General features: G+C 33.6%; 1 protein-coding gene across 5 annotated transcripts in view; it reads right to left on the bottom strand.

Annotated features, from left to right (window-relative positions):
- Nucleotides 1-20,062, bottom strand: part of LOC117103510 (cAMP-regulated phosphoprotein 21-like) — a 71,640-nt gene continuing 51,578 nt past the window's right edge. For 3 of the 5 annotated variants that reach the window (XM_033244068.1, XM_033244071.1, XM_033244069.1), the window contains exons 9-16: nt 19,339-19,601; nt 17,952-17,978; nt 7,672-7,965; nt 6,565-6,866; nt 5,740-5,964; nt 4,553-5,324; nt 3,902-3,973; nt 1-3,358 (exon numbers count right to left, since the gene is read on the bottom strand). In XM_033244068.1, the coding sequence (XP_033099959.1) occupies nt 3,081-3,358; nt 3,902-3,973; nt 4,553-5,324; nt 5,740-5,964; nt 6,565-6,866; nt 7,672-7,965; nt 17,952-17,978; nt 19,339-19,601 (2,233 nt within the window). In that variant the 3' untranslated portion in view covers nt 1-3,080. The remainder of the gene's footprint in view (nt 3,359-3,901; nt 3,974-4,552; nt 5,325-5,739; nt 5,965-6,564; nt 6,867-7,671; nt 7,966-17,951; nt 17,979-19,338; nt 19,602-20,062) is intronic. The other 2 variants (XM_033244072.1, XM_033244070.1) reach the window with 2 other exon arrangements.

The raw sequence follows: 20,062 nt of genomic DNA, 5'->3' as shown, positions 1-20,062 counted from the left end.
TATATTAATTGACCACAAATGCGGTCTTTTTAATTGACCACAACGGCAGTCTAATATTCAATATTTCATACCTGTGTTTAATTATATACTATGTCTTTGCATCATCTACTAATTAACAAAAGCCTATGATGGGAATTTAGGCTAAACTATCTGTTAAAATGCCCTTATAATAAATTTATATTAACATCTCCATGGGGGAGGGGCTGTGGTTACCAGCTCATGCATATTCATGAGACTAATTATTGTTCTCCAATTTAAACTACAAACTGACGTCAAATGTTGTACTCTTTTTCAAAACCAATAAAGTTCATCACTACAAAGAAACACATATTTCATTTTCCTATGAGATAAAATTTGAAGACACTCACTATTGAAATAGGATGAAGCCCTACAGTCATCACCTATGGTCATCATCTACATGGTCACTAAATAAATCATCTTAAATAATCAAATAGAATTCCATTCAATAATGCAAACCTGTACAGGTAATATCTTTGATGTGACGACGTATATTATCATCATTATACCCACATAACACAACAACCTCCAATTTCGCACAAACTCGATACAACACGTCTGATAGCTGGCTATGTCTACAAAGCCGAATAAAAGACTGGGAGTAACATACGACGATGACAAGGCACAGGCGAATGTTTTGGTATCTGCATACATATATAATTAACTACGATACCTTACAGGAAAATGCACAAAAACTTCTTGGGTTAAAAATAAAACATAAAATATATAAATAAAAAAGCAAATAATGGCCACACACATAATTCACTCGCGCTCTAATACACCTTGGTATAATATAACACGCCCTGAGTTGCCTTTGGGAAACCATGCCTATTATTTCATTAAAGAAACACTTTCTCAAAAATTCATTTTAAAATTTTGATGGAAATTACATCATGGAAGTAATTTAATATTAAATTTATTCAGTTAAAATAAAAATTATTAAATTAATCATTTCAATAACAATAATATTAATAATTTTTAATTATTTAAAGATTGAGATGCACTTAACATTACCACTTAATGGCATTCATTAGTTTGTAAAATGTTTTTGTTAAGTAGATGTATCAGCAAAACGTGTACAACCAATCAAGAAGAAAATTGTGAACAGATAACATGGACAATAATTCATTTTGAAAAATACCAAAAGTGAAAAATCAGAATTTTATAATTTTTTACAAGGTTTCTTGCCGACTACTTAACCAGTGGATACTTTACCATATAGGGAGGGCAGTAATAATTGTAAAATCCATTGAGTGCTAGCCATGATTTTAGTGTATCAGTATTTAGGAAAAAAAAATCAAAGTTATGCAAAAGTACCATTTGTGCTAGCATTGGCTGAATTGCCTTAAACCTCAACATTGCAAACCAAACATTTTAATGCAGACTCTATTATTTCATTGTCATAGATTTTCAGAAACCCTTTTTGAAAATATTGTATATATAAAGTAGGGATTTAAAGGTCACTTAAGATATCACTCCAGTTTCCCTGTAATTGGTATTAATTTTGTATGTATATGTTGAAATTTGTCTGTTACATTATATTTTTGTTACTTGATTGTTTTATTGTTGAATTTGGACCTCTCACTTATGTACTGAAAGATTTTTCCAGAATAAAGAAATATTTGATTTGATGTATTGTATATGAAGATATCAAATAAAGTAAATCAAATTGTGTGTAGAGGTTCCTTCATTGTTCTCAAATCCTTACCAATTCTCATTGCTCAGAAAATTTTAATTTTTAAAAAACTAGAAATTCAAGCAGCATATGAATTTACAGACTAAAGAGGTAAAAAAAATGAATACATTATCCCAAACGACATGTTGCTGCTAGGTAAATACTAGGAGAGCTGTACAATGCTCCAGATTCTAGGTTCCTTAATTTAATATCTAGTAGTAGTATTAGCTGGCTTACATCTCTACTCAAACCCAATACTACTATTCACAGCAAATAGATGACTTAATTTATATTTTTAAAATATGAAAATCAAAGATAAAATGCACTCTCTCATACACTATAATTAAAACAAATGTTGACACATACACCCCAGACAATTACTTTAGGGGTATAAAATATTTCATACATTAATATGAAATACTTAAGGGGTATAATGCAGTAAGGGTGAGCTATTCTGTACTAGGGGTGGGGTAATTTATTACCAGTTGGATTTCCCTCAGGGATTGAGAATTACCCCAAGGAGTGGAAAATCTTGCAAAAGGAGTTAAAATTTTACTCACAATATGTGGAGAATACCTGGCAGGGGTGTGTTATTGCACAGTAGTGATTTTTCTGTGGTTAGGAATAATTCATTTTCCCTATTAATACACCTCACATTTGCTAAGTCGCTATATTTTTTTTTTGTAGGAAATAATTTATATCCCTTAAGTATTTGAGACAATGTACACACTAATTTAAACCCATAAAGTAAAGGATTGCCCTCTATGATACACATGGACATATCTATGGCTTCAAATACATACAAATATACCCACATACAGACACCCCACTCTCTCTTGATACACACACCCACTGTCTCACGCAACACATTGATCATATTTGTATAAGACTACAGGACAGAATTTTCTATTCAACCACTGAATAATGATTGAAATTACAGGTCTCAAATCAAAGTATTTCACATGAACTAAGCCAACAACATCAATACGAGCTGTATATCAAATCAGTTATCTCCATAAAAAAACGAAATACAATAGTAGAATTTCTCAACAAAAGTTCTAATAACTTAAAGAGAAACCTACTTTATAGATTAACATGTAAAATTGACAGAAGAACAGTCGTTAAAATTCATCAAGTACAAATGGTCAGACAGACAAAAAATAAAAGACAAATAAATCAGTCTTGCACTAGAAAACACTATTGCAATTATTCATGTCATTAAATTCTCAATTTCTACAGGCATCTATAACATCAATTAAGAATTATATACTGTACTCAGATAGACAAAAAGCATATGAAACCTGTTTTAAAATTTAATAAAGGAACAATAGATGTGACCAGTGAAAGACGTTAATACAAACACTAATTGTTTACAAAAATAAAACGATTATAAATTAGCAGAATCCGTCTTGTGCAGTAGAAGTTGATAGTTTGTGCTAGATATACTGCGATGCACCCTCTGAGCGTGCTCCGCTGTTGGTAGAAGCGCCCGTATAGTGTATTCCGTAGCCTTGTCATTTCGGTCTGCTATCCCCGGTAAGCCACTGTTACGTTTTGTCCATGTTATTTGGGCTCCCAAGTTGACTACTTCATGTAGCATAGACTCTGCCTCCATTACGGTTGCATCCACAGGGATACCAACTACGTACAGTACATTTAAGTCATCTGAAAATATTACATAAAATTGGTATGAAAATCATAGTAGCAACAGAGTCCTATTGAACTAATAAACTTTAATTATATTTGAATTGGCTAACATTACATTTAAGTTATTAGCTTCTCCAACACACCTAAATAGACCTTAGTCCTTTGATTGGTGAATATGTTATCCTGTGACATTGGGTAATCACACCATTTAATGGCAAAAACAAATGTATAAAAGTGTATAAAATAATTTATAATGAAATAATTGTTATTTGTGTAAAGGAAAAAAATATGACACTACTTGCCCTGATAGTGAGAGGCTGCGGGTTCAAATCCTACCAGAGAAACTTTGTTTCATACAATTAAAAAATGAAATTTTGGTTGAAGGGCTATCTTGATGCAATTATATCATCATACATTCCAAATTGAGCACTGTTTTTTTATAAGGTCTTGTGTTTAACCTTAAAAAAAACAAGTGAGGATTTCTCTTAACAACCAGATAAAACACAACTCAAAAAAACCCTAAAAAACTTGATTATATACAGCATCAAAGTCTTATACTACCTTGGCTCGGATCCTCCTGACTTCCCTGCTCAGAGTGCAGTGTAGCTGAGTGCCTTTGCCTTCCAGTAACACCTGCATTCAAAGTAAACACAAACTACATTAAAGGTGAATTAAAATTGCATTTCCTCCACCCCAACATATTACTAAAGAAGCAATTCCATGCTTTCACAATATCATTAACAAATCAAATGTTTATTTAGCAATAACATAAAAATCCCACTGCTTCCACCATGGAATGAATTGTCCACAATACCAATTGTACATAGGTTAAGTAACAAGAAGCCAAGAATTAAACATATAAAATAAAAAACAGTAAAAAGAAATACCATTCAATACACTGATGCAAAATGTAATCAAGGACCTTCGGTCTAACATTGGTGGGAGCTAAGGTGTGTGGAGAGTATTTTGGGGAAATTCTCTTACCACCTGTGGGAAACTTTGTCTACAATTTCACACCTGGTTAGAGAATTTCAGCTGATGGCAGTGGGACTTTTGCCACCACTTGGATCCAGCACAGAGCATGCCATATGACAATAAATCTAAATAAAACAACTAAAGCAACAAACATACTATTACCATTACAAAATTATGTATTATAATAAAAACAATAATAATAATATAAAATAATTTTGATTAAAAGAAAGTATTAACCTTTTTCTAAGCTGTCTGCTCTGCTTGGACTTGGACTCTGTGCTGGAGACATCGATGGACTTAATGTTGAATGTTGCTCCATGTAGAGAGCAGGCCTAGGTGATCTAATATCGCTGCCTGGGGTGATCCTCTGCTGGTATTGCAACACGGCCTGCTGTGGCGAAGGTGACTTGCTACCCTGAACAGAATGTGAACTGTATTGGCTCCCGCTGTGTGGGGACTGGGGACGGTGTTGCTGGTGCATGTGCACGTAAGCCATGGGCGTCTGGGCTTGTACCTGACTGACTATGGGCGCTGCTAGTATCTGGGAGCCAGGAGAAGTTGACCTGTGAATATCTTGAACATTGTGCGTCTGAAGCTGCGTGGTGTTTGGCGTTGTTTGGTAGACAATCTGGAGATTTGAACCGAAGCCCTGTGGATGTGACGCCTGAGGGTCATATACAGGCTGGTAGAGTATTTGTTGCTGTTGCTGCTGCTGCTGTTGCTGGTGATGCAGGTTGCTGATGGGTATATGCTGGTATCCACCTTGTGTTGGCAAAGGCTGCTGCTGTTGGCCAAGGAGTTGGGGTTGTGTTTGGTATATTACTGGAGTTGTTGTTTGGTGTGTCTGCTGTTGCTGCTGTTGTTGTTGATGTTGGGAACTGAGTTGAGCTGGAGTAAGTGGCTGCATGGTTAGACCTTGCTGTTGCTGGACAAACTGTGCAGGTACCTGGTAGGTTATTTGAGTCTGTGTCACCTGTGGTTGATTCTGATTTGGTGGACAAAATAAAACCTGAGGATGACACAAAAACACACACATTCCTTACACTATTCTTTTGATATATTATTATGAACTACTAAATACATATTGCTGAATATATAATTATTGTTATTCATTCATATATTTATTAAAATTTGATGGTACACTCTTAAGCCTCACTCGGACAGTGTTGAACAACTCAGCCTGACATGACGATAAATTGTGTAGGGCTGTGTGTTTGAAATTGCCTGTGTGTGATATTATATAAAATATCCCTTAACAAGTCTTTGACATACGTACTTCCATTCCTGCAGACATCGGAAAGTCAAAGATCAGGACATATCAATGCGTTCAGTTTTATGAGGAAGGCAATCAGAGAAATATTTGACCACTGTAGATAGTTGGCTGGTACAAGTTGTATACTAAACCTATCCAATTCCTTTCTCACCTGTGGGGGTTGCTGTTGTTGGGTGGGTGCCCCACCTGGTGTACCTGTCCCCTGCACCTGGAATCCTGACATGACACCTGGATGTCGAACTACCTGTCCTACCATTTGTTGTTGATGCATGACTTGCTGCTGCTGCTGTTGCTGTTGTTGATTTGGATCACTTTCATTGGAAGGTTGTCTGTTGATGTTCATGGTTTGGAGTTGCACTGTGACATCTGGATACTCCTATTAAAACCAACAGTAAAGAATAAGAACTGCGGTAACACTATTATCACTGATATGCCATGGCATGGCTTTCTTCAATATGAAACAGAAATCACTGGGGTCATCCTGGTGGTGGTCATGGTTCACAAAACACAGTGTCTACCACCTCATTAGCGGATTGAGCTCCAGTATGCTGCTCAAAAGAAACTGCTCTCCACATTATCATTACTCGTTAGGCACCGGTAGCTTTTGCCTAGGATAAGCCTGCAGCTCTACTAATATACGCACTGCTTAGGTGGAGATGTTGCCCCAAGTTAGGAAGAACACCTCCTCAGGTTAAACAAAATTGACTAATAACTAGCTTAACTAAGAGAACACTGTAGAATTTAAAAGTATACAGTCTTTGTTAAAATATACAACAGTGGCAGATTCAAGGGATTCATTTTAAGTCTCAGAGTGCAATTTCCCGTGCCATAATTGTGCATTCCTGTATCCGCCACTGTAGAAAGTGCCTCAAACAAGCAAAAAAAAAAACAAAAAAAAAACAAAAAAAAAAACACCTCTGCATAGTTAAAAGGATTACACAAATTATCAACTACCAAATGAGAAAGGTTAACTTACCCCTGAGGTCTGATGAGGTAGTTGGTGTAATAAGACCGGTTGGGTACCATAAACCTGCGAGGGTATATGTTGACTGGGAGCTGTTATTTGTTGGTTTAAATGCTGCTGATTTTGTAATTGGTTGATGTTCATTGGTGCTGCTGTTTGGAGAGATTGTTGCATCTGACCTTGGTTCACTATCTGTTGATGTAGTTGCACTTGTTGTAGGTTTTGGTTTGTGATTGGCTGATTTGCTGTCACCTGACTACTCATACCAGGGTGGTACACAAGGGGTGTGCCATCTTGGTTCTGGTAAGGTGACCCTGTTGGTGTAAAATTAGTTTCAGTATTCATAAATTCATTCAACTAGAGAAACAGACTTTGCAGCAGCCTTGCTTGGGCAAAGACCATCTTTTTTTCTTTGACATAATCTTGTGACAGGAAACAACAGCTAAGCTAACCTGAGGTTTAAAAGCACTAAGACACCTAATAGAGTTTGTTGTGCAGTCTGTAAGTTCATCATGACTGTCATTTTTCAGATTCCCCCAATGTCAATGCTGATGTTAATTGTGGTAGTAATATGAAAAGCAATGTAGGCAAAGACCCTCCACACTTCAACCCCACAGAGATATACAGGTCTCCGTCTAATTAAAGATTTATTTATTTATTTATTCTTTCTTTATACTTTCAGTACTATTACACTGATTTTCAAAGTGGTACAGTTTACAGTACAATATAAAGAATTCTTTAACAAAAAGTAATTAGAATGTAAAAAAAAACACAAAAATAAAAAAGATCACTTTTCTGTGGTCCCCTAATAACAAATGTCTTTCATCCTTATTATTCTAGTTAGAGGCCAAAGCTGCTAAACACCAAGGAAACCCCCAGTCCCAAAACTGGAATTCGAGGGAGACCTATGTATTAATATTCAATTATGAGATTGTTTGTAAGCACTATAAATACAACCACAGACATGCACAAATATGTACGTCCTTCCTACCTCTACACTTAGCCATGCATCTACACATTTATAAATACAGTACTGCTCTAAGGTATGACAACTAATATAGCATGGGCATGCTCACAAGAGTACAAAACACGCACAGGACATAGGCACAACCACCCTACCTGTGTGTGGATTATACAGAATGCTACCAGCCGGAACCGACTCTATACTGGGAGCGCTATATAATATGGTGGGCGAGGAAATATTACCAGGGGTGATCATACCGGAGTTGGCTGGCATCTGCTGCTGGGAGTGGCCGGTAATGTTACTATGTTGCCATGATGATACTTGTGCCATAGGCTGCACTGGCTGATAAGTTATTTGATGACCTGGTTGTGATATAAACGGCTGGCTGAACACGGGAAACTGAGGTGACGGACGATACTGTGGACTCCCTGTCCTTTGTTCGCTAGAATCTGAAAGGCAAACAATTTTAAATTAAATATATTTGGATTTTATAAAATTCTGAATTAATGCAATGAGAAAAATCTCTCTAATTTTCTTTAATTTAGCACGCCCTCTATCGTATAAACTATTACAATTTTCCAGTTGGAGTATAGCAGAAAAGCAACATAAACACCATTACTACATGTTAAATACTGTACTACATGTTTATTAATGCAGGTTTACAGAGGTTGCTACTATAGCGATTGAGATTGTTAGATGATAGTTTACTTGAGTAAAAGAGGAACAAAAAAGGAACAAAAACTTACACACATACAACATTACGAGGTCTAACGTTACTGAATGTGGTGGAAGATGTTTAGATGAGTGGTGTTAATGATATACCAAGTGTACTGTGTTAGTTTACACACAAGCCAAGCATACGCTATGTTATATGCATTTTAAAAGCAGAGTTAACACTAAACATAATGAAAAAACTAAGATAAAAGATAAAAGGCAGGAAAAGATGTAGATGAATAATTTTGAATAATAAGTCACAAGAAATTTGTCAGATAAAGAGAGAATGAGTAGGAAAATCAAAACTGTAAAATAAGACCACAAAACATAAAAAACAAAGGAAATAAGCAGAATAAAACAGGGGAGATGAAAGGAGAGAGTAGGAATAGAAAGAGAGTAAAAGGAGAAGGGGGAAATTGGAACAAATAAAATATTTTAGTATTGTTATTGTTAGGATTACTATCAAATGTTTACAAATATTAGCAAACTAAAAGTTAGTTTTATAAATAGATAAGGTACAGTTACATTATTTGTTGCTAAACAAATTACCGTAATACATAACTAAAAAATTAATACTGTATTTAATTAGTATTCTAATTTTAACTAAGAGACATTGAACTACTTGCATTTCATTAGCTATTGTCTATGGCACCCCTAGGTGACTGGAAATGGCACCTTCTAAATTAAATTTTTTTTCTCTTTGTACAGTATTACCCAAATTTTTAAAAAAGTTTGAGGTACACACTAGCTTTCCCCCCACCCACCCCATCTTGAATCTGCCTACGTGAACAAATTTGTCCACAACCATCGAGGAAATGATTTACAATCAAGCATAACTAGTGTTTTGTACATGCTAAAAATCGAAATGAATTTTGCACAAAAAAACAAACAATTAGGTTGTAAGATATGAAATTCAACCTTGAACCACCCACACTTTGGCGTGGTTGCAAGGTGTGTGGGAGTAAAATAATGTCACAACGTGCCTGGAGATGTTATATTTTCTTTAATATATTATACTTGTGTATTTTGGATGGAGTGTAAAAAGTGCAAGAGCACATATGTAACAATATATCATCATCAAAATGGAAAGGTAAGGGTAAGAAAACACATATCCGATCAAATAAAAAATGTAATAATTCAGAGAGCTTCATAAACATCAACTGTAAATATGTGTCAAGCTCCTTCGCTGACATTATTATCAATCATAATTCACAGAGTATGACGCACAAGTTATTGTTGATGCTGTGGCTTCAAGTGTTTTTGTCCTAGAATCATAATCTATATCAGATAAATAATATTTTCTGTAATAATAACATAAAAAAAATGATATGCCTACAATAATATTTATTTAATTAATATATTAATAATATAATAGTATTGGTAATAATAAAAATATTAGAAGAAATGAGTTGGTAAGTTCACTTTTATGACTAACAATTATAACACCACTAACTCAATAAATATATTAACTCTTTAAAAAATGTTTATACTGTATGATGGCAGGTATAAGCTTGTTCTTTTAATATAATCAAACAATCAAGAGTTCTGTGGGAGGGCATAGCATAGGCCTAGCTAAGTTTAAGTGCAGCTACACTAGCCTGCTGTATGTTGTTCTCTGTTGAACCAAGTTGTGCACATTGACAAATATATCTTGTATCTTGTATTTTCTAGTCCCAAGTTAAAAGTACACACCACAAACCCAGCCCATTTTCTGGTCAAGGGGATGGGCTTATAGCTGGATCAGTATGACTGGCATAGTTATATTATTATATAAATATAAAATTACTGGTATTTTAAAGATGATGATAATGATGATGATATGATGAAGATAATGATGATATGATGGTGATGATGATGATAAATGATTTTGTAAATAACCAATTTTACAAATACTTTCATAAAGCATTAAGAAAGAACTGCATATAGTACCAGAGAACATTATATATTCCTTATACTATAATAATATAAGAATATATAGATCACCTTTTTAACTAAGATAAAACAATTACAGTTCAGTAATAATAACAATAATACAGTAAAATACCATCACCAAGTCAACCTGCAATGCAAACTACATTACACTGTATACACCATTAATATCACCATAGCTAACCTCATAGTACACTAAACTAAACAATATACCATTACAGACTAATTGACAACATTAACAAAGAGCATTAGCATTAACACACAACACTAACATGAGATGAGAATGCCATCATGAGATGAGAACACTAACATGAGATGAGAATGCCATCATGAGATGAGAACACTAATATGATATAAGAACAAGAATAAGACAAGAGCAGAAGACAAAGAACACTATTTAAGACAAGATCGCTAGTGTGAGGAGACAAGTACACCTGCAAGAGATGAGAAAATAATTGATTTCTGAGCACCAACATGAGACAAACACATGAGTAACACCACTAATACGACAGAAGAACATAAGAAAACTAACAGAAGACAAGAATATCAACATGAGATGAGAACACCAATAGAAAATAATAACATGCAAAACACTAGTGTGGTACAAGAACACTAAGATGAGGTGCGAACACTAACATAAGACAATCACAAATACAAGCCAAAAACATGTACATGACACGAGAACAAAAACACAATAAAACTAAAACCTGACAGTATCAACATGTTAGTACCATTAAACCACTATTTATATTATAGAAAAATATATATATATATTATATTATATTATATATAAATACCATATTAAAATTATACATATGTGGTATAAAATGGAATGTGTATCATTTGCTCAATCGCATTTTGGAATGGTTTCCCAACCTTAAGGTCGGGGTTTCAATCCCTTGCTGTACAGATCGCTTGTGTCCTTGAGCAAGGCACTTCATTTGCGTTGCTTCTCTCCACACCGGAGTACACATGGGTACTTAGTGGGGTTACCTGCTACTGTGCCGATATGGCAGCAACACTTTAGCATGTGGACCCAATGACCAGGGAAAACATAGCGCTTCATAACGTAAAGGAAAAGGCACTATATGAATACCAAATTACAAATAAATATCATCCACATATCGTAGTAAAATCTCAGAGCACCCTACATTCAGTCAAACCATTAAATATCTCATTTAAACAGATTCATTAATTTATCAACTTCTAAATAAGGCACAGACCAAAACAATTCATTTTTTTAACAGATTTAAAGACCTTTACCACGAAAATCCTTAAAATCATTACCCTAACGACTTATGTGGTTCATTAAGGTATCTGCATATGAAGCAGAAAACTACAGTTTGAATCCTGGTTAGGTTTAAATATATATTTCCTCATCTTTACTAAGTGCTGATCAGAGGCAGGATGGAAAGTTGATGTAGCAAATCCCCCGTAATCTTATATTGTGTAGGAACAGAAAACCATTATCAGATAATACAGAAGACAATTAATAGTCCTGCATTAAACTAAAATAAAAACTCTTCTCGGAAATGTTCGTTCGTTAAGAATAATCTAGCAAGATCACTCCTACTCGATTTCATTTGAGTGGGATGTGAAAGCGACAAGTGCCCTCAAGGCCTATTGTAAAACTTGTACGATAATCTTGTAATTGCAGCCTACTCGGCACGTCAGTTTGGCAAGGAGTCAGAGCAGAAACTGAATGAAAGGTCAACTACCTAAATTTCACGTAGTTTTGAGAAAGTTTACTTAATACTTAGCACATAGACAATGTACAAGTTTTTACAGAATATTGGGTTTTTAATAAATTATTAAAAAAGATACATTATTAACATTTTATTTTATTTATCTTTGAGTCATATATGAGTGTGTGTGTACAGGTATATTGTAGCATGTTAGACAATTACATTCCAAAGAATATACAAAAAAAAAAAAATTACTCATATTCCCAGGTTATGACAGACAATTATTTACATTGCCCAAGGAAACACATGCAATGTGCTTAACTCTGACTTGAACATATTCCTCAACGCTTCGACCCCCATCTCACTTTGACTGAAAGCAAAAGCATTACTCCTACCGCAGGAAACAAAGGGTGGTGAGTATTCTAAGGATGGGTGAAAACATTAGCAAACTTTACATAATAAAAGTTGATCTTCAGGATGGGGAAGAAGTTAATAAAGGTGGGTGGAGGGCTATGAAATTAGCGTTAGACTGGGTTGGAAAATTCAAGGCTGGGTGGCCATGCCCACCTTTGTCCACCATAAACACATTCCTGCCTACAGGACTACACCACCATTTATACATGTGTATATATGTACCACACAACTGCATTCTCTATTTTAAATGGTATTTATCTTTTGTCTTCTTAGTTTTGTTGAGGACCCCATTAGGTCTTCATGGGGTAGATAGTATAATATGCCTGCTTTTATATAGCACATCATGCCAACAAGGCATCTGTGCACCTCACAGTATTGCCCTCAGTCACATGATCAACCACCTTTAGAACACAAATGCAGCTTTCACGAAAGAATCACGTAATTTCATTGAATTGATTTTCGAACTCAGCGGATTCTACTGTCAAATTTGTGTTACTTTGTAATGTTCTCATGTAAACTAAACCAAACCAAAGGGTTGCTATCTGCATTTCTATTTATCACATAACCAGATGTACACAGTGAATTATGAGCAGCCAAGTCTTGCACCTTAAACCGCTGGAGAATGGTGCAGTGCTGTTGTTAAATGATAATTATGTCAGTTGTATATAGTGCATTATGCTAACAAGGCCTCTGTGTTTTAGTGTTTGAACTTACCAGGTGGCCCATTATAGGTTATACTTTTAGGTAGAGACCGGTATGTTCAGTGTTTTACCAAGAACACAACCGAAAAGCACAGCGAAGGGTTTCCCAATCATGACTGCTGCACTGCCCATTACCAATAGTGGTCTTTGTCATTTTTAGAGGTTTTTCCTGGTTATTTTTTGGGAGGGATTTTTTTTTTGCCTCATAAATTTATTTGAGGGAGGGGTTTCATAAGCAGAAATTTATTGTTTATTTTTTTGCACACAGAATTCACTTCATTGTGCATTGAATATAACTTAAGTCTTAATCATTTTATTAATCATTTTAATCAACGTACAGACAGAACACTGAAATTGGTTTACAAGAAACATGAACCCAATGTCTATTGATGTTATTCTCTAATGAACAAACCACCCACGATGTTCAACATGCTATTAGACATATAAATATGTTTAATATTAAACACATTTATATTTAAAACTATTAAAGCTATTCTATGAAATAAATTAAACCTAATGATATACAACCTATACAATTTAATAATTAAATTCTAAAATTCATAATCAAGGCCATTAGCATTCAATTAAAATTTAGACTGATTTTTTTCTTCACCAATTACCAGCCCCAACCAAAAAAAAAAAAAAACTGTTATTAAATTGGTTCATAAACCTGAGTTTGGCTGTAATTGATTTAAGGATATTTCTATTCAGTAAATCAGTGAATTAAATTTTTTTTATTTTGTATTGGAACTTATTATTCACTTGTCCAATCAAAACCATAAATTTCTCATTCTGACAGATCAAAACAATATGTAAATTTTTTTTTTACCGATCAACAGATTTTCTATTACAAAAAATCATCATTGATCACTAGCCAATTAATTTTAGGGGCCATCTATTTTTTAAAATAATTTCCATGCCAGTCAAAAAACATACATTGGAAGGGCAAGTTAACAGCGTATGTATGATTTTATAAAAATGACAAAATTATGATCATAATTTTAATGTGTCACAATTAAGGTACCGTATGCACTTTCTTGAATATGATGGAAATATGTCTAAGTGTCTGAACAAATGGGGCATGCCATCTGAAAACCAGCATCAATGGCCAATACAACACAACTGACTTATAATTATTATTCATATTCTCTACATTATAAGCTTTCAAATGATGGTTTATATATTAGAATTGACTTAAGTTATGAGTAATTAAAAGATTATTGCAGCTTCTCTGTACTAAAGCCACATTCCCTTGAGTTTAAGCTGGTTTTGGAATGGCATGACCCAAATGTTTATTTAGGTGTCTGTTAATTTGCGAGGAATAAAAAATTCTTATTCTAATGTTTAACTGAAAGTTAATAACCTTTACTATAAAAAATAAGTATTTAAAATATTGAATTTGATGTTTAAATATATTAGCTCCACAAAGTAAATCAGTAAATAAGCAATATATTGTGTTAATTGAATTTTTCCAGATTTCACGTTAGAATACAGTATATACAACTTTTTTTTATTTTTTATAAATGTTACATCTGTGTGATTCTACGTAGTATCATTTTCCTTAATTACGATGTAATAATTTATCAATGACCGTAAATGAACCGCGATCAGTTATTGATACTGTCCATTGCTCTCATATCAATCTGGATACTTCACCTTCAACTCCTCTTAGTGATTGCAATCACCATGGATTCAAACACCCACACAATATCATTTTATTACTATAGCTATCTCTTTTAGTGGCTAAGATAAGACAGAATATCTCCACCACCTTGTACGAATAATAAAAAAAAACTTTCAATCCATTAAAAACCAAAGCTTTTAATTTATGTGTCAGGCAGGTCCAGTTGATATGGATTATTACAGAAGAATGATTTATTGGAAGACTATCCTAATTTGTACAAATTTAGATCAACCAATCTTTGATTTGGTGGGGAAAAAAAACCAAAACAAGTCCCACGCTTTGGCTAAATAAAAGAATAAAGCACCACACTTGAAATTTAAACACAATATACTATATATAGGGCTTCCTTCAAATAATATAGTCTTGCTTTAAGCCCACTGAAGATATAAAAATTCTAATATGATTAAATAGGCTTGTACACATTTCCTTTTTATTGGACCATGGTGTGAAGCATGATTGAAAATAAATCAATAGAAACTACATTTCATATATATCTCAAACATAGAAGAAAACATATCACAGAAAACTAGAATTTTGTATCTATGGTTACAGTCCAACATACAACACCATCATATGTAATTGTAAGTCAACTAAATATTCATCTAAATTAACAAGAATCATAAGGCTGATAATTTATTAAGCTGGTAATCAATCAATGCAGATAAAGTGCCTTGTTCAAGGACACAAGCGAAATGTACAGTGAGTGATTGAAACCCCGACCTCAAGGTTGGAAACCAAATTGTTCCCGCTTCGGGATTTTTGTGCTAAAAAGTCAGTAAATAAATAAAAACCAAATAGTTTTAAACTGTGCATCATCGGAAGTGGATGACATACTGTAAAACCTCGAACTGAAGACCTGGGCTTCTTTTTGCAAAATTTGGATGGGATTCTTTTCAAGGCTACTTTTGCAAAGTAAAGAGGGGAGGGGCTTCTTTTCAAAATGAATGCTGTAAATTTTGTCAATTTGTACTATGAAACAATACTGTAAGTAAGGCCACTGTAACATCAATCTGTAACATGGAATGTATTTAACTGGCATTAAATTACCAAAAACTACTGTATAACCCCAGCTTGTTTTCAATATATTTTGTTTTTTGAAATTCTTGAATAGTGTATTTACTCTACTACCTCAAAAAGAAGAATATGAATATCTTGAAAAAAGCCCAAGGTATTCGTTTAAATAAGTAATTTAATGTTTCATTAAATTTTTTATGGTGTTTTTTTTTCAGTTTTTACTGCAAATATATCAAACATCCCACACGGTTATATATACAGTATGTTAAAACACCTAATTATTTTTTTTAAACATTATTGATGTTTCAAATTTTTTTTTGTTAGTATGCACTGACCACATCTTCAATAAGTTAAAATTATATAGTAAAAATAAATAATAGAAATTATTAATAAAAATGTCTAATAAATAACTCCTTGTGGAATTTGAAATTGAAATATTTGCTGCTAGGTTTTTTAAACAACACAACAATTTAAATATTGAATACAAATTTCAATCCATGGTTGAACAGAGTTTTAAATTATCACTATCACCAGTGTATCTAGGTTAATTATCAACATAGGTGTCTAAGAGACAATGCTTACATTCTAATTAAATATCTATGGTGCTATTTCCTACTTGTATTTTATCTACTTTGTAAAGCATGAATTTTCCTGTCTAGCACATAGGATAAAGTAACTAAGACTCCTAGACCTCAACTCCACAAAAATAACTTTTCCAACTAGAGAAAATACCTGTAGCGTGATGGTGCTGCGTTGTTGTCACACTAAACCTTAACCTATTCACTTGACTAGCGTGATACATTTCCATACAGTATATCAAAACTAGCCATGGTGAAAGTTAGCTCAATGTAACAGTACTTCACTATGGGATAGGCCTTACTGGCAGTAGTGTGAAGCAGGCAGCATAGCAAGCTCTGGTGGTTCACCCCAGTGGTTCCCAACCCCTGGGGTATGCAAAAAATAATTGAGGATCCACAGGACCTTGTTAAAATGGCATCCTATTGACTTAAGGAGAGGCAAAACTAGAGGATGTGTGTAGAGGTTTGAGATAGGGGCTAACAGTATTCTTAGGTGATTACTACTGAATACACTAAGCACCAACACTAATACAGTGAGCATTCATTAATCAAAAAGGGTATGGTAATATTATGAAAATTATATTTCATTTTTTACTTTAAATTAAACATTCATGGAGCATTATAATTTATGATATTTTTAATTAAAGGGTTTGAGTAGCCCTAAGATAAAAATAAGAGAATGACTAGACCAACTTTATGGAAGTGGACTGTTCGTTGCCAATATTTTGTTTAAATAAAGACTTTCTGATTTATCATTTAGAACTACAATTATATATCAGAAAATCCAATATCTTGATATTTATTATAAAATCATATACCAATACTAAACTATTAATATCATGTTGCATTTTAAAATATATTGTTACAACTAGAATCAACACAAATTTAATTTCTTGGAAAGTTTCACCTTTCCATGGAACCAATAATAAGCGACATTACTATGAAAACTTACTGATAAAAGCCTATTAACAATGCATAGATTTTATTTGAATAAATCATCTATACTTAGCAAGACATACACTATTAAAGTTTTGCCTGTCAGATTAGTGGCAGCGCCAGTGGAATTGGGGGGGGGGGTGAGTGGGTGGGGGAGCAGTTTCTCTTGTCATCTGACACCATAATGAGGTCATTGGGAAAAAAACTATAAATTTATGATCCAAAGAAAGGTGTCTGATTGCCAGTCGCTAATATTGTGGCATATAATTCTGGGGCATCCTAAACCATAAAATCTCTCCCTCCCCCCATGAATCTCACCAAGGATTGTATTCTGGGACCCTGACTGCGACTCTAGGCGGTCCCTTGGTTCAAACTCTCTGTCGGACATGTGGGTCCACTTGGCAGCAAATATTTGGAGTCAACAATGCAAACATTACCTCCTGAATCTGACAGACAATCCAAAAGTGTAAGCTTGGCTGTAGTTTTAAAAAACAGACTTCAGAAAACAGAACTGTCATGGCAGCAAACTCTTAGCAAACGAAACATGAATTGGTTAGGTGCTACATGCAGTTATAGTAAGAACATCAAACAAAAAATAAAATAAAATTATAATAAACATGCAACAAAACTTTTACATGCACTTATCAAGTCAGTCAAACAACTGGGCAGGAAGAATTAAAGGGAAGTTATAGAATTAAAGTATGGGAGGAGTTAAACAACAGGCAAGCACATGTGATTCTAGTTAAAAACGGGATATAAAGTAAATCCTGGCCAACACACCTGGACAACACGGTTGTTCCAAAATAACTGAAACCAAAATGGAAAATAAGAAAATGGTGAAGCACAGAGCAAGAACAAGTGCATCCTCCCTACAAAAAACATTGCATACTTTATGAAAATGGCGGGCAAACTATAGAGGGCGGTCAAACATATCCCAAGGAAATGATAAACAGCAAAAGGTCAAAGGTTAGACATAGTAAGATAATGTGAAATGTACTTAATAAACTAATATTGATTAAAGATGGCAACCCATTAGTGGTTAGGTTAGGTACAGCTGTGCTCATCTGCTATTCTTTGTAAATACACTCGCATTACAGAAAACTCAAGCCATATTATTGTTTTTTAGTTAAAGCTTATTTCTCAACAGTATGGTAGAAAACAGCTTTACTAACTACAGTAAAATAGCATTCTAATGACCTTATATCTTGGTAAGATATTTAAAAAACATTATTGTTATACGGTAACTTGCAAAATTTTGGTTTAAAGCATTTTTTGTGATCTTGTTTTGTGTAATGGCCTGGCTATAATTTAAAAAGTTGATTTTTGTTACATAGAAATTTCTATTTAGCCTAAAAATTATCACTGAAAAAGATACAAGAAATAGATATACAATTTTAACTTATACTGCTAGAGCATAGAAGCTCTAGCAGTATGCGCTATACAAGCACAATGAATATATGAACTGCCAAATAGAAACAAGAATAGACAGTGTAGTAGTTGGGTGTTTAAATTTTGATATGATGGGCAACAGAAGGAGTATAGATAAATGCAACAAGCTAATATAAACAAGAAGTTGTACAGAAACTTTCAGACTAGACTTCAAAAATAACTACAGATTTACTTTATACTTAGCCAAATTTCAACCATTCTTTTCTTATTTTATTTCATTTTCAATTCATTATTCAAGCAAACAACTGGAATAACTGATGTATAAATTACAAGTCTATAGCATTATAATAAAATGTGTTTTCTTGTCAAAAGTGATAAAAAAATAGTATTGAGAGAGAAGATATATGATTTAATGTACTATTTTAGTTGTTGCTATTTAAAAAAACATAATTCAATTATAATATGAATAATAATACTAATAACAATAACAATAATAACTACATAATCAAAAATAATACTGTAATAAACAATAATAATAATAATAATAATAAAAAATAATAAAACAATATAATAAAAAAAATTATGATGATGAAAATTCAGTAACATAAAATGTTACTTTTACTAAGCGGTTTACCAAGGTAAGCATTCACAAAATAAATGTTTTCAAGGTTGGATATAGTTGAAGTCAGTTTGCACTTCACCAACTAATAATAATAATAATATCAAAACAAAAAATGTTCAAAAGCACTGTTCCAGCTAGACCACTAGCATCACTTACCAACTCGTGCCAGCTTTGAAAGACTTCCACGATTACTACTGCCACTACTACTCCAGCTGCTACTGCTGTCTTTCCTGTTAAAGCTATTTCTGTTTGTTACGCCAGCAAAACTGCTAGCCTTAATTATATGTGTGGGATGCTGCCTCTCGGAGCCGCTCGACTCCACGCTGCTCCATGGGCGGTCCTCGAAATAACTCCTCATGGACTCATCGGATGTGCCGGAATCCTGCCTCCTGTTGCTGTTCACTAGTAGCCTATTTGGTCTAGTATGGAAGAAACAATAAAGAAACTATAGTAAGGCATCATGGATTTAACTGGGAATCTAAAAAAAATATGGCCTACTTGAAAGGGGCAAGTCAAGAAGAATAAATGGAAGTAAAAGAGAACAATAAGAACAATAAAAATAACAGTTAAAATCCTAATAATATTGATAATGACAATGATGATAATGCTGATAATAAAAATAATATAGCAGTATTAAAAAAAAATAATAAATACTACTGTGAACAATTCATTCAAATAATTAACATAATAAAAATATAATATGCATATTTTTAATAATAATAATAATAATAATAAAGTAAGAACTTATATAGCGCCTTTTAAAAAACCGAAGTAATTATCAGTGGCGCTTCATGTTATTGTTGGAATAAGTGCGTTTTGAGTGATTTTTTAAATAAAGGAATTGATGCTGATTTTTTAATGTGAAGTGGTAGTGCGTTCC

The sequence above is a fragment of the Anneissia japonica genome, unplaced genomic scaffold (assembly GCF_011630105.1).
Source record: "Anneissia japonica isolate Jap-2015-1 unplaced genomic scaffold, ASM1163010v1 scaffold288005_len623695_cov211, whole genome shotgun sequence".
In the NCBI taxonomy this organism is placed as follows: Eukaryota; Metazoa; Echinodermata; class Crinoidea; order Comatulida; family Comatulidae; genus Anneissia; species Anneissia japonica.
Note: the sequence above shows the minus strand (reverse complement) of the source record. Positions and strands in the feature narration are given on the sequence as shown.